Source organism: Salarias fasciatus, chromosome 14 (assembly GCF_902148845.1).
Source record: "Salarias fasciatus chromosome 14, fSalaFa1.1, whole genome shotgun sequence".
NCBI classification, from domain to species: Eukaryota; Metazoa; Chordata; class Actinopteri; order Blenniiformes; family Blenniidae; genus Salarias; species Salarias fasciatus.
Window position 1 is genome coordinate 7799544 of NC_043758.1, and position 20175 is coordinate 7819718.

Consider the following 20175-nt stretch of genomic DNA (forward strand, 5'->3'; position numbering starts at 1 on the left):
GCTATCAATAAATAATGAATCTGCAAATATGTATGCATTGTTGGTAATAATGTCAGGATGTATGGATATGTATTTGTATAAAAACAGAATAAATGCCAATACTCAGTTACTTGGTATTTACTTTAGTCTCTCTCTCTCTCTCTTTCTCTCTGTCTCTCTCTCCCTCTCTCTCTCTCTCTCTCTCCCCACACCTCCTCCTTCACTCTGCTTTCCTGCAGTGTATTTTCAGCACGTTTTCCTTTCTTCAGACCGTGTTAGCTTTTTTCCTCTCACTTCCCACCCCTGAAAACCCTCTCCGCCGTGGTGGGACATACGGTAGCTTCTTTTGCAATCCGGGGTGTTTATGGGGGAGAGCAGCGCTCCGAAGGCAGTGAGAGCGAGAACATGAATCAGCCCTGGAAGCCCCAGAGATCATGTACCGGTCCGACAGACCACACCACAGTTTCCTCAAACTTGTGACACAACACAATAAGCAAAAAAAAAAAAAAAAAAAAAAAGTGACTACACATATCTGGCTTTTATCATTATGGTTAACTGTCGTGTACTCACTGTATGTCATGGTCATCCATACAGTAAACATCCATGATGCTTCATTTTTGGATTAACTTGGATTATTTTGAGGGTGTTGCTCTGGAGTCCCTGACCTCTGCGTGATTTCCCAGTGTGCACCACACACAACTCACGACTTCACTGCTGAGATCCCAGCAGGTGTGCGTTGTCACTGTTGTCATGTGAGATGAAGAGTAAAATATGCCAAAAATGTTCCATGTTTTGTGTAGTTTGAGTCATTTTATGAGAAGTCGTCAGATGAAAGAACAATAATAAATAGAAAAGCATTTTACTTGTACATTTCAAAGTGCATCCCAAAGTGCTTCAGGACAGGAAAGCAGTTAAAGTTTATCAAACCATCAGGATAATAAAGTGATCAAATAAAAACTGTAAAAGATACTTAACAAAATGTTCTTCATCAAGATGATGTTTTCTTTGGCAAATCTCTCAGAAATGGCCATGTCTGACACGTCACATAAGCACTGTGTAGTTAGTTAAAAGAACAAAGGCAGATCTAAATACCATGAAGCAGAACCATGAAGGTTTATCCCTTGTCGGTTGTAGGATCTTGGAGTAACGCTGTATTTAAAACGTTCTCCCGACGCTGTGCATGCTTGTGATCACAAATTCAAACAAACAAACAGCTCAACTCCAGAAGCGGCGGAACATCAGAGTGAGAATTTTTTTTTTTTTTTTATCACAATAGTTTCTCATACCTGGCATGCTAATTTGTGATAAAGACAAACTCTGTAAACACATTACGGTGGAAACAAGCCCCTGGCAGAACCACTCCTGTTCGTTACCGCGGCGCAGACGTTAATTTTCCATCTCAGCCTACGAGATTAGGAGCAATCAAAACGTAAGGAAGAGTCATGAAACGACACATCCGATCTCAGCTGTGTAATATTTTTCAAACGCTGTGGTGGATTGCTGAATGACTCAGGGGAAAATAATCAAGCCTCCGGAGCTGGCCTTTCAGCGAGCTTTAACAAATATGCCCGGTGTATGAAAAACGAGCGCGCTAAAGGTGAAGGTCGGAGGGTTTTTCAAGTTATCTCGTACTATAAAAGATTGGAGAAAGGTGAAAACAAATTGACATTTAAAGCATCACTGAAGAAGTAGAAGAGAAAAAAAAAACACCTCTCTCCTTCTTTTCTTTAACAGTTTACCCTGGAGCTTGTTTCTCCATAAGTCACTCCTGGTCCATCCATCTTCCCCTTTAACCTCTTTTCTCCTCCCAAACTCCGTCACCTGCGACACCCTCATTTTCCTACTTCCCTACTATTTTCTTCCAGTTGGTTGTATGGCTTTCTCCCCACATTCTCTCTCTCGCTCTCTTCATCCATCCCTCTCTGTCTCTCTTCCCTCTCTGACCCAGAGGGCCCTGTTTTGCCGAAATCCAATCCCCTCTCTTTTTTAAACCCGCTGTTCCATTTCACTCCCATTTTGTCACACTGCTGTGCACACACAATACCCGCTCCTCCCTCATTTCAACTGCACAAATGCACACCAGCTCACGGCGGAGCGCGCTCGCGCACATGCATGTGCGCACGCCAACAAACATTTGCACAACTGCATAAAGGCAATGGAAAAAAGAAAGCCAATACAGGGAGGACCAAAAAAAAAAAAAAAAGGGAGGGGGGGGGTTTAACTTGGCCATCAATCAAAATTGATGCTCCTGGTTAGCCTCATACAGATGCGCACACACAGACACACACACACACACACACACACACACACACACACACACACCTTGCAAACTTGCACAGCCTCCTTGGAAGCTCTGTGGCCATCCATCACAGCCTCACTGACTCCGCTCAACCTCAACTCAGAAGCAATCACACAGAGGTTAGGGACGGACCTGAGCGGAGGAGGATCGCCGTTTGCTTTGGGAGCGGGCGCCGCGGCGCTTCATGCCTGTGACGCTCGTTTCAGCAGAACTGAGCGCAGAGCAGTGAACTGAGATCTGTATTGTTTACTGTTGAGCGGTTTCCGACTGCTGATCGTTTGTGATGGAGGGTCGGCCCAGACACACACACAGGGAGGACTGCTCTGGAAATATGATTCGGCGCAACAACCTTTAGACACAAACCTGCACCCAGTCTAACCGGGAACACGAGCTTCTGTTGTGAAGTAGAAAGAAATTAAATTATACTGAAACCACCTAAGTCTACAGCGTCGCTCCACAGGTCTCAGCAGGAGTTTACAGTGTTTCATGAATCACCATGTTGGACAAAGGCGTAGTTATAATGATGAACAATAAAAAATAGGGCAATATAAACGATTTATTTGTACTGAGAATAAATACTAAAAAACACACATGGAATATCTGTACATCAGACATCTGTAACAATTTCACATTAGAACAAAGTTTGTATCCAATCGAACTAATTTGAAGCGAGTATAGTAATGTTTCTTGAGACTAACAGCAGGTGAGCTAAACTGAATCAAGCTTCACTCAGATTTAGACAAAAATAATCTTTTGCTTATAATTCATTCAAAATGGTCCTGCTGTTCTATTTTGCCAAGCTATCTTTAAAAAATCAGGGAGAAAGCTCTTTTTTAATGCAATAATTAATCTTGTTATGAAAAAAGAGGGAGAGTACAAAGTATTTGTCCCTGCGATCTAGTTTTCTTACATTCTCATCTGTCCCCCGTTATGTAAATGACAACACCATTAAAACGCTGAACTTGAAAGTTTCCGACCAGCGAGCTAAAGTCATTCATGAGCAATGGACGGTGTCCGTATCGCAGAAAGATATATCCGAGCGCTTCAAACTTTTCCTGAATAATTCTCCCATGATAACATTATCTGTGTGTGACGTTTGCTCTGGGAACAAAGCTAACAGCTGCTCACTGCTGTTTGAGGAAGAGAGCAGCCCCGGTCTGGATCCACTGGCTGGGATTTGCTCCGCAGGGCAGTGAGATGTGTGTGACCACCTTCACCCTCTCCGAGCTGGTGTAAAGTGGCAGCCAGATACTGTCCTCGGGGGCCGGGGCCGAGTCAGCGGCCGAGTTCTGCAATCAAATGTCGGTGTGCATTTATTATGTGTTACGCAGTATTCCTGCTTAAAATAGAAATAATACAGAATAATTTCAAACTTTATTCTGCAGCAGTTTATTATTAAAACCAGATCAAATTTTTCATACAGGTCTAAATATCATGGAAGTCTCAGTTTCATATCAGAGCCACGCTACAGGTGGAGGAGTGCTTGGATAATTACTCAATTAAATAATTAGTCATCTAAAAGTGCATTACCTAGGAAAAACTGTGATGATTGTCTAATCATGGAGTCACTTTCTGTGCATGTTTATTTTAGTTACTGAGGGCTCAACAACATTATTTCCTTTTTGTTTTTTTATGAACAAGCTGTTTTTCTTGTAAACCTGCAGACGTACCTGAGTCACCCAGGCCATGTAACACGGCGGGACGGCAGACACACTGGCTGAATCGTGCTGGTTCTCACGGAGGTGCACGCCGTCAAAACCACAGCCCTCCAACTGGAGACCTCCCACCTACGGGATTTGAAAAAAAAAAAAAGAGAAACTGCATTAGTGTTCGTTACACTGACTCACAAGATGAAACCTCAAGTCTGCACTCTGTCACAAACACAGTGAGGCGCTCTGAATCCAGATCGCTACAACTGTGACAACTAAACCGAGTGACAGTGGAGCGCTCTCTCTGTCACTCTCGGCCACACAAATTCGTGGATGCCGCGTACAGTCAGATACTATCGCTTAATGGAACCACATATTTAATGCCTGAGGCCTGAAACTTGCCATAGGACCTTCAACTGATACTGAGCGAAATCTATTTGGACATTGTTATGCAATGTTTTGAGAAATTACATTACAACTACTTTTCTAAGAGAGCTGTTTCAAATGAGGTTGAAAGATATTGAAGCTAAACTCGTTATATTCTAAATACAGAAAAGTAGGAATGAGTAGAGCCACTCTGTAACTGACAGCCTAAAGTAAACATTTCACAAGAGTGAGATGCACTTTGTGAACCAGCACGTTGTGTGTGCGGTTCATTACAGAGACACGCCGTGCTGTGTGACTGAATTCGGTGCAGTGACTCAGGGATTTTCCAGACAGCAGAGGGATCTTTGGCATCAGGTCAGACGTACAGAGACAACTGCTAAATCACCCTAATCTGGGAAAGAACAAGCGTGTGTGTGTGTGTGTGTGTGTGTGTGTGTGTGTGTGTGTGTGTGTGTGTGTGTGTGTGTGTGTGTGTGTGTGTGTGTGTGTGTGTGTGTGTGTGACTGCTTGCGTGTAAAAGAGCTCAATGCTTCACAACAATTATCCCTTTTCTTTTCAGATGTCTGAGAATTTCCTTTCGCCAGTCTCTTTCTCAGCACACACACCCATTCCTCTTCCCTTTGTGTCAGTTAACTAAGTGCATGTCAACTCTCAACAATTTATACTGAAATGCACAGCTTATTGAAACTAGAGACCAAATGATATCACTTTGAACTCAGAGAATGAAAATCAAATAACCGAACACAGGAAATGAGTGTTTCAGACTTTCTCGTTTTAAGTGGTTTTAATCAAAATAAATAAGCATACGGGTCCTGGGATGACTGGGGAGCACTTTCATGGAGCAAAACTTTGAATCTGAATCGATAATGCACTTTCACTGTGTTAAATGCCACTATTCTCTTAATTCAGGCCATGAGACAGCTTACTGTGCGCGATCACTGTGTTGAATACTACCTTGACTTGCAGCTTGGCCTGAGCAATTGGACTCTTCCACGAGGACATGAAGACCAGGCTGTCCATGGAGCAGCCCATGGTCCTACAACCACACCCAGATTATGTGAACAACAGCACATCGACTTTTTCCGTTTCACAAATTTGCAGGCTTCCAGCGTTACCTGGCCGTCTCCTGTCTCAAAGCATTAAGGAAGGTATCAGGGTGGAAGAGCTCAGATAAATCTAGGATGTCCGACAGGAGAGCTTGTCTGGCTGCTCGCTCCACCCAGCTCTGTAGAAACAGGCACAGAGGAAAAATACACAGAGAAACGGTGAAAGTTTAATGTACCAAAGCACAAAAGGAAAACATAAACTGGAGATAACGTTGGAGAAGCAGATGATCAAAGTGTTCTTTGCTTGGAGGAGTTTTTTAATGTAAACAATACAAATCGCAAAGACTCATACCTAACATTTTAAATTTCACACCAATCTCACTTTGAAATTCCCTCAGTTCTCATGTGAACTGGGCGAGAAAAGGAAAAGCAAACTATAAAAAGTAGAGCTGAAAAAAACTTTTCTTTATCAGTTTACCTTTTTAATGACACCTCAGCAAGCTGATAACGCCAATAAGAGAACCAGAGTGCAACGAAATACATTCGCAGAGCTTCCCATTTAGGCACGTTTAGGCGAACACAGTGAAATGCATTCAGCGCCGGAGATTTATGCAAAAGCACGAACAGATGACAAATGCTTAACCCAGATATACAGACTCATGCAAAGCGTGATGTGGCTGGATCTGCGAGGCTGCAGACAGACCCCCTTAAGCCTTACCCAATGTGGGGATCTGGCCGCCTCATTCAGCCGCATCTACTTTGATCAGGTACGCAGCAGCTCTCTACGTCAGGGCGAAAACTATTGGGCTCAGCTCACCGTTACAATATCTCACATCGCTGCCCCGATTCTCAGGTTTAAAGTTTTATTTTTATATTTAGCTTGAGAATGTCACAGCTGAAGTCACTGCTCTTTCTAACACAAATTTATAAAGAATTTAAATGCGAATGACTGCAGCTGTGAGATCTGAACCAAAGAAAGGTCATCTAAGATTACTGTCTGGGCTCTACTTTGCATTTGTTTTTCGAACAGGTAATCAGCTCTTAAATCGACACAGAAGCCAGTCGACCCTGAGGTCAGCCACAGAAAAACGGTTGACAAACAGAGAGCGAGTGAGCAAACAACGGCTCTAATCTCTTACATAAATGCATTCATTTTCGGCATCAGAATACACTGCTTTCAGAGATGAATGAGGATGAGTATCAAGAAATATCATGCAGAAATGGTAGAATACACAGAGCCACTTGAAAGTGCACGTGTGCGTACAGTGAGAGGCAGGTGTGCATGAATGAGGATGAAATAGCTTACCGGTAATCGCTGTTTTTTATAACATGTATTTTTAATGCTTTCTTGCTAACCTTTGATTCAAATGTATTCTTTTAAGCTTTCATTCAAAATTCACATCTCCACAGACCAACAGAACAATGTTTGATAAAGCTTACAGTGTAGAAATGAAGTACAACTGAAATGACAAAACTAAGCAAAAGCAAATTTACAAGCTTAACATGTCCTTACTCTGTAGGATTTCCAGTTTATAAGCAGCATTAAAACTCAACCACATACTTCCTGTTTCTGTGGCGTGTATTTATAATATTGTTATAAGCATTAATGTATATGTGATGTATTTTATATATATTAACATACAAATGGTGCAGAAATACCCCCAAAAAACCATTAAAACACCAGATTGTTTATTTTCCAAAAAATCTTGAAACATTTTATCAATTACCAATGAAGTGAGATGAGCTGATTACAACATGAATGATGCAGTGGTTTGACAGACAGCTTGCTGGCTTTGGCTTTGGGCATTTTTTGGATGCTAGTCTACTGGAATAACCTGACATGAATGTGGCAGATTTAGTATTTTAATGAAAGGGTGTCTACAACAGACAACACACTCACTTTTGCTCGTGCAAGGTTAAATTTTTCATTATGTCTGCAGGTGCAACATTTCCACTCACTCCGTCTCCAACGCTCTAAAGTTTCTGCCCTTGGCTGCAAACTCTGTTGTGTTACTTAAGGAAAAAAAAAAAAAAAAAAAACAAGGTCGAAGCTTGTTGTCATAATCAACTTGAATTTTAACATCATGATGCTTATATCATTCAGCCTAATGAAACATTTTGAAGCAGTGATAGTAATAAAGTGAGCTGCTGTGTGCTGATCATGTGCATATGCGAGTGTGAGCAACTGAACGTTTTCAAGGTCGTCCTGTGTCTGGATGCCCTGCCGCGTGTTGTTGAGCTCTCTATTCTTCAGCAGCTCCGCACAGCAGCGGCGGCGGCGGCAGCAGCTCTAGACCACTCTGCCTTTATTAGGCTGATTAGGTAATAGAACACAGACACTTTGCTAACAGAGATATCGCTCAGTGCTGATGGGCAGAAACAGACAGTTAAGGGCAGCGGAGCCTCCAGATAGACACACATAAAGACAGATGAAGTACAGGTAGACAGGGAGAGTAGCTGATTAAAAAAAAGTGTGAGGCAGGTATCCACAGACACACACACACACACACAGCACAAACACACACACACACACACACAGCACAAACACAGATGGGTAGGCAGGCAGGCAGGCCAGCAGACAGACAGACAGAGGCAGTGAGGCTCGCCCACATGGATAATGAAATGCGCTCACACAGAAATACACACAGAAATAAATAATTTCTCAACGTGTGAGTGTATGTGTGCCTTCTAGTCTGCCAGAGCATATTGAGGTAGGCGTACAGTCAGACATAGTTGAGAGGAGATGGAGAGGTTTTTTTTTCTTCTTTTTTTCCTGGCATCAACCTGCGGCTGACACTTCCCAGAACCTCCTGCTTTTATATTATAATCCCCTTTTATTTATGAAGCAGTCTAGGAAACAATGTCAGAACATTTCTGGCTTGGTTTTGATCAATACATTGCCAAGATCCCTCAATATGCCGCACGTACTACAGGCTAAGCTGAAGGACTACACACACACAGCTTGAGCCCCCTGTGTATTTACCACCACAAGGAGGAGCCACAAGTAAACCATTAACTAATCAAATCATTCTTTTCTACAGCTTCTACAAACAGACAAGATTAATTGATCATTGATAGTTTTAACCTGATGGGAAATAGTGACTTCAAAACTCATAGGGCGCCCACAGTAACAAAAGGTTTTTAGTAACATGGGACAAAACATTAAGCAATTTATACAAACGTATAAAAGTCACAATGTTCATGAGTATTTGTTGTGAGTCACTGGGGAAATAAAGAGAAACTTAAAAGATCAGTGTACATCAGCCATGTGTTACCTGTATGGCGAGAGCCCGAGTTACCACAGCTCGGAGGTACTGCATCGGCTCCTCTGGTCCCTCCCATTTATTCTGCCATGTTAACGGACACTGAATCAAAAGAGAACAGTGAAAAACTGTTATTTCAGAGACAAGCTGAACCAAGAATGTGATGCAATGTCATGACACTTTTGCAGCGGAGATATTGTAATAATTGATTGATGCGCTTCGGGGAGGCTGCTGAGTGATAGACATAATCTGCTTCTCTGTCTTCATCGAACAAAGTTGTTCAGCTGCAGCCTTAAGGACTGCGGTTACGCCAGTGAATTCACTCACGTTTGTCTAATGAGTCCATATGATCATTAAAAAAAAAAGCTGTTAGAATCATATAGTCATAGAGGAGAGCATTTAGGGGGAACAAATACAAACAGTGACTTTTAATTTAACCATTTAAACGATAGAAAAACTTCCACATGTACATATACACATACAAATATGCTCAGCAAACTGAGAGGATTGAGACTGGTGTTCGTCAGGAACAGAAGTCAGAATAGGATCAGAACTTTGTATGTCTATCGCCATCTAGTTAATTTGATGGTGATGTTCCTGCTGTCTGGGAACATGAGTCCATGACGCTTTCATTTAATCAGGAACACGATAAATGAAGCACATTTTTAGAAAAGACATCCTGAAGTGCATATAGAGAAGTACACCGTGTCTTTTGAAGATGAATGCAGCTTTTTTTTGTTTATGATTCCCTGAAATTAACTGTGATGAGAAAAAAATGTATGGATTCAGTCAATACTGGCATGCTAATTACTACATCTGCCACAGAAAATCTCACACTGATACTAGAGATTGTTTAACCTTTAATCATTTGCATAAGACCCCATGTCTTGATATTAATCATCTTTCTTCCGACTCAAGTCTTTCACGACGTTTCTTTTTACTTTACAGCGCCGCTGGTCACTCTTTTCTGATGGGAAGCTTGGGTGGTTTCCAAGTATGTAATTATTTTTTACTGCACAGCTGAGGAGAGAAGGGTGGTGGGACTGATCTCTTCAGCGCCGTGCCTGCCATACTCTCACAATATTACAACCCCAACGGTCCATTTTCTAAATGCATAAATCACATAACTGTCTCACTCACTTTGTCCACCCTGTCTAAACTGGGCTTATCTGTAATTACTGGCCATGAGAGAAACTTGAACTCATAATGATACTTAACCAGTTATCTGTGAGTTGTATATGCTTGACCATGCAGAGCAGTGGTATCAACTGGTCGAAAAATATGTATATTAATACCACCAGGTGCTTTATCAATGCTGAATCGCAGTCGTTGATACTGATTCAATTAAGGTGCTTTTCATTGAATGTACATTAAAAAAGTTGAATTCCAACTTTTTTTTTGTATGCCGCTAACAACAGGAAACTCTTGACAGACGTGAGACTCTCGTGGTTAGAGGTAAGCACTCTTGCTTCACAGTGAAAATAGCCCTGGTGTCATTGTGGAGATGGGAACTGTGTTGAGGTTGCATGTTGTCCAGTTAAAACACTGCAGAAGACAGAGGATGGTATCTTTATAAAGACACAATGGCCCTGATCTACTTAATATTCACAAACACACTTCTGAATGTTGATCTACTAGCAGGATGCCCCAAGGGTCACATCTGACAGACCGGCAAAATGACACACATAATCCCCTTTTTGCCTTCATGAATATGGAGCACTGCGCATGTCTCCAAGATCACGTAAAAACTGGGAGGTGTTTACGAATGGATGAATGTACAACACACCCTGGGATTTATTCTGTCTGAAGATATTTGTGCTTTTTGTGATTGTGTCCATTCTCAACACATTTGAAAAGATAGTACACTCGGCTCAGCTTTGCTTTCATAGTGAGAGGCGTCTCCTCAGCTGGTTAGCCACAACTTCAGTTTGCAGACTTTATTAAAAGGCTTTTTCTCATATTTCGACTTTGTGACCGATCATCTCTGATCATTCAGATTCAGATTCATTTGCAGTAACAATGCAAATCAATCTGAACGTACAGGTGCAATGTATCTTTCATACAACATATATTTCGACAACACAGATAAATAGATAGATAGATAGATAGATAGATAGATAAGATATATAAACAGAATCTAAAGTATGCCGACCTCCCCAATGAATATTTCAGAATATACAATATATCAGACACTGTTTTTAAAATAACAACCATAATGCTTCAACTACGCTGCTCTGTTATTAGACTCAGAATGCTCGACAGTCCCTTAAAACAAACATGTTGACACACAAACACCTGGTGGGGTCAACAAGGAGGTTCATGTGAATTCACTAATGAGAAAAAAAATCTCCATGGAGACTGCTGTCAAGATAATATCATACAATAAAATATACATATGTTTCTATCGTGATCACTTCGGTCTGGTTTGTTTCTCTGCATCATCTTTTCTTCCAAAAGAGTACCAGAGCTAACAGAAATGAAAATATAACAAGCTGGGGTCAGAAAAGTGTCAGAGTGTTTGATGATTCATTCAGGACAAGTTGGTGTGGGTTGAGTTTTGCTGCAAAGAAAAATGTGAAACAGTATCATCGAAAATTAGGTTTTTTTACAGTTTAATTAATGTATTTAAACTGTTTGCAATATTTGTTTAAAATACAGTAATTTAGATCTGCATTTAGACCTTTATAGACAAAAATCATGTAACAAAAATATGAGAAACATGTTACCGTTTCTCTTTTAGTCATTGCGAAGGAACTACATCGCAAACCAAGGTAACGCCTTGGCTGCTCTCTAAAACAAAATACATCTGCTCGAATAATAAGAAACCCATTAAACTGAATTCGGATTATGCAAATCACAACCCACAAGAATATCTTAAAATAAGCTGCAGGCGGAAAAACCTGGGTAAGACGCTGTGCTCATGACTTTGGTTAATAAGAAACTTCACTTAGGAGGATTCATACAATGACCAGTTACTGATGATATTCTACAAGGTGCCATGGAAGTAATTTATTGTTTCATTGGCAGACTATTTTATGGGAGGGACCATAGCAAGTCATTGTAACTTGTGTCTTAGACTTAGCGATGGTAGGAGGCGCACAGTCGTTCAAAACACAGCTGACCACCACCGCAAGGTTTAAAACCCACTGAGAAACTGCAACACTCATGAAGCCTTCAAATAGAATCTATCAAGACAAAGGTTATATAGAGAGTGTGATGCTACCCAAACCTGAGATCTCACTTTTCATCTGCGTTCCCACTGAAGAAGCAGCAGAAGCTGTAAGATCGTTTACGATAATGCTCTTTTTGACAGGCCCAACCTCAGCCCAGATCAGATGTGTCAATTACTTGCACCCTGTCCAAACGTCACCTAAATCCGTGTCTATGGTAAATTTTACAGAGAGAGGCTCACCCGGTTTCCCCCATAGTGGAAAACCTACATATGGAGAAACCTGGAAATAAATGCCTGAAAAGGCTCAACTCTGAATTTCATAAGTTCAAGCAATACGCATCAACCGAAATTCAAGAGGAAAATTGTCACAACAATCACCTGCCCTTCCTGGACTGTGATGTCCTGATTGAGAAGGACATGAGCCTCCACGCTCAAAAAGACCCATACATGCAGAACAACAAAGAGCTGGAGGACTGCCTGATCAGGCCTGCCTGGGAGGTTCAAGGCTTGGATTTACCAGCATTCCATCTTGCCGCGGTTCCTGTGGCCTCTGCTCGTGTATGCGGTGCCCATCACCACCGTTGAGGCCATGGAGAGGAAGATTAGCAGCTTCCTGCGAAGATGGCTTGGCCTACCCAGTCTGAGCAGTTATGCCCTGTACGGCGGCAGTAACATCTTGCAGCTCCTGTTTAGTGGACTCACTGAAGAGTTCAAGGTGTCCAGAACACGAGAAATCCTGCAGTACAGGACATCCAGGGATGAGAGGGTGGCATTGGCTGGTATCCAGCCTTCGAACAGGTAGGAAATGGAGGGCAGACAAAGCGCTGGAGGTGGCGGAGTTACGGCCCGCAGCCTCAGGCCGCGCAGGTGTGCGCTACTTCCCGGCAACCACGGCAGATAAGGCCCGGGGTAAAGAGCGACAGCGCCTCATTCAAGAGGAGCTGCGGGCAGGCGTGGAGGAGTAACGAACCAGCAGGATGGTGGGAATGGGGCAACAAGGAGCGTGGACTAGGTGGGAGAATGTTCTGCAACCGAAGGTCACCTGGACCAACCTCTGGAAAGCAGACCTTCATATGATGTCCGACTGAGCCAAGGTAACCTCCATGTCTGTGGAAAAACAGAAACGCCATCCTGTCCCCAGTGTCCAGGACAGGGAACCCTGGAACACCTCCTCAGCAGCTGCCCAAAAGCACTAGGGGAAGGGCGCTACCGCTGGCGCCACAACCAGGTCCTTAAGGCAGTTGCTGACAGCAGAGCCACAGTCATCAGCACCACTAAGAGCCACAGCATGGTACAGAACATCAAGTTCCACAGAGCTGGAGAGAAGCCGTAAAAACAACCAAGGGTGAGATCAGGCCTCCTCACCACCGCGGCTGACTGGCAACTACAAGTACAGTAGACCTAGGCAAACAGCTAAAGTTTCCAGTCAGGATAACATCTACGCGGCTCCGACCACATATGATCCTATTGTCAGAATCCACCAAGCAACTGGTCATGCTGGAACTCACAGTTCCCTGGTAAGAGGACATGGACGAGGCCAATGAAAGGAAATGCGCCAAGTACCAGGAACTAGTAGTCGAGTGCAGGAGTCAGGGCTGGAAAACCTCTTGTGAACCTCTGGAGGTAGGCCGCCAAGGACTTGAAGGGCGATCCCTCTGCAAAGTTCTATCACTGCTGCGCCTCGCAGGGGAGGTGAAGCCGAAGGCCATCAGATCCACGACTGAAGCTGCAGAGAAAGCCACAAGGTGGCTATGGATTAAGAGGGCAGACCCGTGGGCGAGTGCTGCTTGGACACAGGCCGGAGTCTGATCACCTCGGGTCGGGTCGCCTGGGCGAGGGTGTCTGATGCTGAAAGACCCGAAACACCCAATGACTCCAGGTTACATCACTGATGATGTGTCCCAGCGCATCCGCGAGATGCATCTTTCAACCAATAGCTACTCCTGGACTAACATCACCCATTGGAGCGTGTTATCACAACCTTGTAACGCAGAAATGGCATTACAAAAACCAGTACGCAGGCTAAAACAGAGGTGCACAAACATCTGAAGGAAGTGCTTAAAACTTTTAGCTACCCAATCTGGACATCGAAAAAAAAAAAAACAACAGCAACCTTCAGACAAGACGGTGGGTGAGGAGGCAAATGAAAAGAAATGTAACAACACTGTAATTCAAAGTGTCAGGTGTATCTGAGAAACAAAGACAGATCTTCAATAAACATCACAGCCTTGCGTCTTTCAAACCCAGTAACACACCTAGACAGAAACAGATACATCCCAAGGAATGCCCACCACTCTAAAAGAAGGCACTCTGTGTTTACCAGAGCACAGCCGTAAATCTGCGTTTTCCTTGTGATGAATCTGTCCTGGCTGCGCCCTGCTTTGACCTACAGTCTTCCAGGAACAGTACCAGCCGCTGTGACCCGGAGTTCTGAAGCCGGTGGATTTATTCATTAAAAAGAAAAAAAGATGAGGGTCGAAGAGTGTTGTGAGGTGGTTGGGAGAACAATGAGGATAAGGACCTGCTCATTAATATGAAAACAGAGGAGAAAAGGAAAGCGGTGAAGAAGGAATCATGCCCATGGCTTCTCTCAGGAGATTACAAATGTAAGAAAAGAAAGGTTGAATGTGAGTGCCTACTGTGTCCTCTTTGTCCCTAACTAAGCCTTGCTCTGTACGAGGGTACACACTGTTTATTGAGTGTCTACATGTCAACTTTGTATACTGCGTACGTTGCTGCCCTTGTGGCTTCAAGGACACAGTAGTTTGAGAGAATTGTATATTTTATGGGACAATAAATCAAAGGGCTGCAAGTGCAGGAAAACAGATTTTTCATTTAAAAGATGTTTCAAACATATTTTATGGAAGGAGAGCACATGAAGTTATATTAAAAAAAATGACATCGAAGCATCATGCTTTGTATTTTACAAACTCTCTGTAAGTCGGTGTCTTTTCCTTTAATGGATTTCTCTTTCCTCACAGTTTTTACCTCTTGATTTAGTAATGCTGTGGCCAGTTTCTGGACCTCTGGAGTTAAAAGTTGGGTTCCTCTGATGACCTTGCTCAGTGCAGCGAGGGATTGGTGGATACCCTGTAACAAAAATACAGATTACAGGCAATATAACCAATGAAAAGTTGGTGTGCATGTAATTGGAGCCTCCTGTGACATATTGCCATTTAGCTGCTGTGATCTAACTCAGAATGAGTGACAGGCCCTGAGGCAGGCAGGTGAAGATGATCTGACTTACTCTGATTCCGGTACCTTAAAATCATGGCAATGAGAATTTCCTGAATTAATGAAAATGCTTACTGATAAAGCACTGACTGCAAAGAAACCATAATTCAGCACTGTTGAAACATTTTATTTTGTTTAGTGAGCGTGCTTCTGTAGTATGTTGTCAGAGACTCGTCATGCGATCAAACTGTTCACCTAAAGTCATCGTTGTGCATCAAAGCTCAAACTGCATGTTACACATCTTTATATCAAACACCGCTGAGTGGTCAAGAGAATACAAGCTTCAAACAAGTGACAAACCTGCACCATGCGAATGGCGTTGTACTGTTCCAGAGCAATGAATGACAGGACCGGAGACCTTTGACCTTCTGCTGGTGGGTCCACCTTCTGATGGATCAGGTTCGAGCCCTGGTGGTTAGGAGGAGGAGAGCAAGACATAATTACAGATTGGTACATTAATGAGAGAAAGTTGATCTGAGATATAATTTTATAATTTCTATCTTTATATTGTTTCCAAGTTTGTTGTATCATGATGGAGATGCCACACAGTTTAAACCAGTGGTGAAAAATACTTCCTTTTGGTAGAAATAGTCTTAAATTATTCACAAATATCCATCTGCTGTTCTAAAAAAGTAAATATAATCTTTCATTCAAGTCAGTGCAATTCAGTCAGTAAATAATTATTAGAATAGGCTTCACATCGAGTGAAAAAAGGCAGCCACACAGCAATCAAATTAAATAAATGATCAGTTCGTTCAATTCTCTGCCCTGATTTGTACTACAAAACAGCAAGTATGACAGTTGATTACAAATTAGCAATCTCTTTTCTTCGATCAGACCATCCCTGGTCTGTACCGGTTTTATTATTTTGCGTCATCAGACACAATTCTTCAGAAGTGTATATGTAGCTAACAATCACTTTTCCGGAAAAAAAACAAAAATTAAATTGAAACAACAGTCCTTTAGTACAGCATCCTCGATGAGTTCCTCTAACTCAACCAACTGGCAGTAAATAAATCATGGTAAATCATATTCTCTTCGTCTTCATGCTGCACATCAAGGGAATAGTGTTTATTTAAGAAACATGGTATCAACTCTAACTACACCAAGTGTTTACAAAATAAGAAATCAAATGTGCACAAATACTGCTTCTGCATTCTCTTGCACATATCCCACTCGGCACCTCCACATTCATTTGCTTTCACGGCATCTACTCGGCAACAAACCGAGACAAAAATGGAGAGAAGCACTGTCAGGCTGTGGGAGGGAGGAGTGTAGACAATGAAGAGTGAGAGATAAATGAGACACAGAGAAAAGCTAGTAGGATGGGATTCGGCTCGACTACAGCTCTGCTATTGTCTCTATTCTAAAATCTAACTCAACAGCCAAGTAAACATTCATATTTCTCCCACTTCTCTGCAGACGACATAAAGATTTGTGAAAATGAATACAGATAATCACACACTCACTCTCGCCCTCTGTCTCACCCATACAAACACACACACACACACACCTAAACCCTGACGGAAACAGAAATGAAAATGTAAACCCACAGCCATATAAACACAAAATCACGGGCACATTCCTTTTGACCAAAAAAACAAAAAGAAAAAACAGCTTGTATACACACAAAGTAAAAAATGAGCACGCATCAGCAGATTCACACTCACACATTCGCTGACAAAGGTACACCAAATTCAAAGCAGTCACCGTTAGATTGTTCTGCATTGAAAATGATATTGTGACACAATAGGTAGAATAAACAAGGTGAAATATTCTGCCTTGTAGTACAGAATACCTCTGCCTGCATGAGAGTGCACCTACATTTGCATGTTTTCTGAAGGAAACATGACATTTGGAGCTCTGCCTGGTGTCCACACAACACTGTGCTTCAAACAAGTCTTAAAAAAAAGAAAAACAGAGGACGACTCAGGTGGAAAGTGTGAGTTATGTAAACGCTGATGCCAGTAACTCCTATTTGCATCATAATATTGTACCATCAAGTCTCATCATTCGTTGATGACACATAGATTGCTAATTCTGTGCTATTATATTGAGGTCATCGTCGTAAATAAACATCAGCGTTGGTTAATTTAACATGTATAATAATGAGGTCCCTGTGACGGACTGGCAAACTCTCCTTACTGAAAGCACACTGGGATTGGCTCCAGCGCCCTACAGCCTTGAACAGGATGAAGAGGTAAAGAAGATGGATGGATGAAGAAAAAGGGGCTGATTGCTTTTCCTCTTTGCGATTTAGAAAAATTAAGTCATCAACCACAGACAACGACATGAAAACTGATTATCCCTGGAACTGTGTGAGAATGCTCGTCAAAGCATGAATGGAGAGAGAAAGAGAGGGGTGTAAATTAAAAAAAAAATAAGGTAAGCATGTGTGATTTACTGCATGAGGGTGAACAGAAGAGCGGCAGAGTGAGAGGAAAGGACAGGAATATGGTAGCTAAATTATTTAATGTAGAGGTAAATGTCCTTTGATTTGAAAAGGTGCTGTCTCCAAGCAACAGCGGAGAGTGGTGCTGCCTGCCTCTGCAAGCCAGTGCAAGTCGGTTACACCAAATGTGATGGCCCCTGGCTAGCCTACTAATTCCCAATTATCTCTCAGAGCTTTTAATTTGGACTAGTTGCTGCTGCACGGGCATTGTAAAAATGCTGTGTGATTGGGATCTTAAAAAAAGCTCAGACTGTTTAAACCAATAGGCCTTGTGCTTTTAAAAGACGGTAAATGAAGGCTGTTATAAATCCAGCAGTTGGATTTCCACTCATAGTTCAAATTTGCACCCTTGAACTTTTCGATGCTGTTATGGAGAAAATGATGAAATGAGAGAAGTGACTGACCTGGTTCAGCTTCTTCCACAGGTTGAGGATCGGTGAAAGTCCATTCGACCACAGCTCTCTGTCGAACTTCGAACCAGTTGCTATGGAGCGACTGAGAACTCGCAGCTGTGAAATCACCTGTGGGGGGGGGGGGGGGAACCCCAAACTGTTCAATTAGAGGATTCCAACACCGCCATGAATGAACAGAAAACTTACAGAGCTAGAACATTACACTGCAGGTCTTGTGGGTGTACGTCCGGCATGTTTTAGGTCTCGCTGTTTCAGCATGCCTCATTCTAATGTTGGTTTTATTGTCTAGCTCTAACGAGCCTTTGTTGCAATCAGGTGTGTTGTGAAGGGCAGAGACCTAAAACCTGTAGGACGTCGGCCCATGAGGCCTGGAGTTGAGTAGTTCTGATCTAGTAGACTCCAACAAGGACAGAAAGACAGACAACCTCTTCTAAAAATGGAATTCTAACTGCATGTACTGGTCTAATAGTTCTTTAAGCACAGATAAAGTGGCAGCAGTGAGGGGAATCAATGTTCATCATTCAAGACAAACAGCATTTTATTTCAAAGACGAATAAAGCTGTCTCGTCGTGTGCCTGGCGTCTGTACGCACTCGTTGTTTTCAGTATAGCTGCAGTACGCCCTCAGTGGGACCTCCTCAGCAGAACACTGCACAGCCCCCGGGGTATGGCGCTTTCTCTCCTGGTCCAGGGCCAGGTGTGCAGCCTGCCCCATACCGCGAGTCATTAATCCAACCATGCACATCCAGCACAATTCCCACAGCCATAAAATCTGAATTTGCCACACAGAGAACATGACATTTGCACTATAATCCCTCTCCTTCTGCTTTGTCTTTTCCTTTCTGGAACCACTGGTTCAGATCCCCTCAGTTACCACCCACCTGTCTACAACCTTCCTTCCAGATCCATCTCTGTGACCCCAATCAGGGTGGCAGGGATACTGGCAGGAGGGTCAGGGAGCAGGATTTCAACACCAGCACAACGCTGCCACAAGTAAGGCTTGCTTTACATTCCATTTACACTTCATAATGATTAAAAAAAAAAGTCCAATCAGCATTAATACAGACCATACATGTTTAGGTATGTGGTGTGTATAAAATCTGTTCTTGTATTATTCTGACTTGTATAATATTAAAAATCTTGTCACTCTAGTCTTGTTAACAATTTTTGATCTTACACCTGCTTTCTTTCCTGCGTTATTTGTTTATTCACTATACTTTACAATATATTGCATATGCACCGTCTGCATACTGCTAATCCTTCTGCAGAATCCACTCAGATCCATCTGATCAAAATAAATTGAATTTATTTGGTGCAGTCCCAGGAATAAATATGGAGATGTGGCCTGAGACTTTAGTCCAAGAATACTAATTCTGGGATTGTGTCTATCAAGTAAAGTATCATGTTTTTGTGAAAGAAGTTGAAGCCAAAATCTGCTTTGCTAATCAGAACATTTTAGATACATTTCTCATCTCTGACCTTTCCCTGCATTGTCCTGAGTTTTTCCATTCCTCCGCTGTCCTTTTCCTGCTTCTTTCTGTCTTCTCCTCCACTGTTGTCCTCTCGTTCTTACCACTCCTTGTTTCTGCATTTTGGGCTTGTTTATTGTTTGTGTGCACACTTGCCTGCATCTCTGTGTCACTCTGGTTTTCTTGTCTTGCTCGTTTTTTGACCACACCCTGATTATGCTCACATTTTCCACCTCAAATCACAGCAGCAGCAGAGCGGCAGCCAGACCCCAGAGCAGCTGTTGCAGCCTCGGAAACAGCAAACAGCAACAGAGAGCCCAGACCTGGAAGCTACACGTTAGAGCTGCCACAGCTACCACAGCTACCCCCAGCAGCCACTGACAGCGGGGGCTTCAGACACCGAACCAGGACCATCACATCCCGAGCTCTTTACCCGTTCTTTACCGTAAAACAACCGTGACATGAATCGAGTGTTATTGTCCAAAGATGGACCACAAAACAACCACATACACCACACTCGGTGCTTGAATCCCAATTATGAAAAAGATTAGGACATAATGAATACATGTCCCTTAAATAGAATTTGTGTGCAGAAATAAGCAAAGCTGTGTTGCGAGAAGAACGCTAAAAATCAGAAACATGGATGGTAAAACAAGGAACAGTTTTGTTGAAACACAAATTTTACTGAATCTGTTGTGACTGCAATGGATATGAATACAAACAAAACCATCGGTATAATAACAGTTGAAGACTTTATATTGAGATTTAAAGAATATGAAAGTACAAATCAGCAAGGACATCTGAGAACCCCAC

The 20175-nt window shown here is 42.5% G+C and overlaps 1 protein-coding gene across 1 annotated transcript in view; it reads right to left on the bottom strand.

Moving 5' to 3' along the window:
* Positions 1–2822: 2822 nt before the first annotated feature.
* dync2h1 (dynein cytoplasmic 2 heavy chain 1) overlaps positions 2823–20175 on the bottom strand; it is a 115755-nt gene continuing 98402 nt past the window's right edge. Inside the window, exons 90-97 of the mRNA XM_030108001.1 lie at positions 17886–18002; positions 15330–15437; positions 14784–14885; positions 8636–8725; positions 5430–5539; positions 5269–5350; positions 3949–4065; positions 2823–3567 (exon numbers count right to left, since the gene is read on the bottom strand). Coding sequence (XP_029963861.1) covers positions 3403–3567; positions 3949–4065; positions 5269–5350; positions 5430–5539; positions 8636–8725; positions 14784–14885; positions 15330–15437; positions 17886–18002 — 891 coding nt within the window. The 3' untranslated portion in view covers positions 2823–3402. The remainder of the gene's footprint in view (positions 3568–3948; positions 4066–5268; positions 5351–5429; positions 5540–8635; positions 8726–14783; positions 14886–15329; positions 15438–17885; positions 18003–20175) is intronic.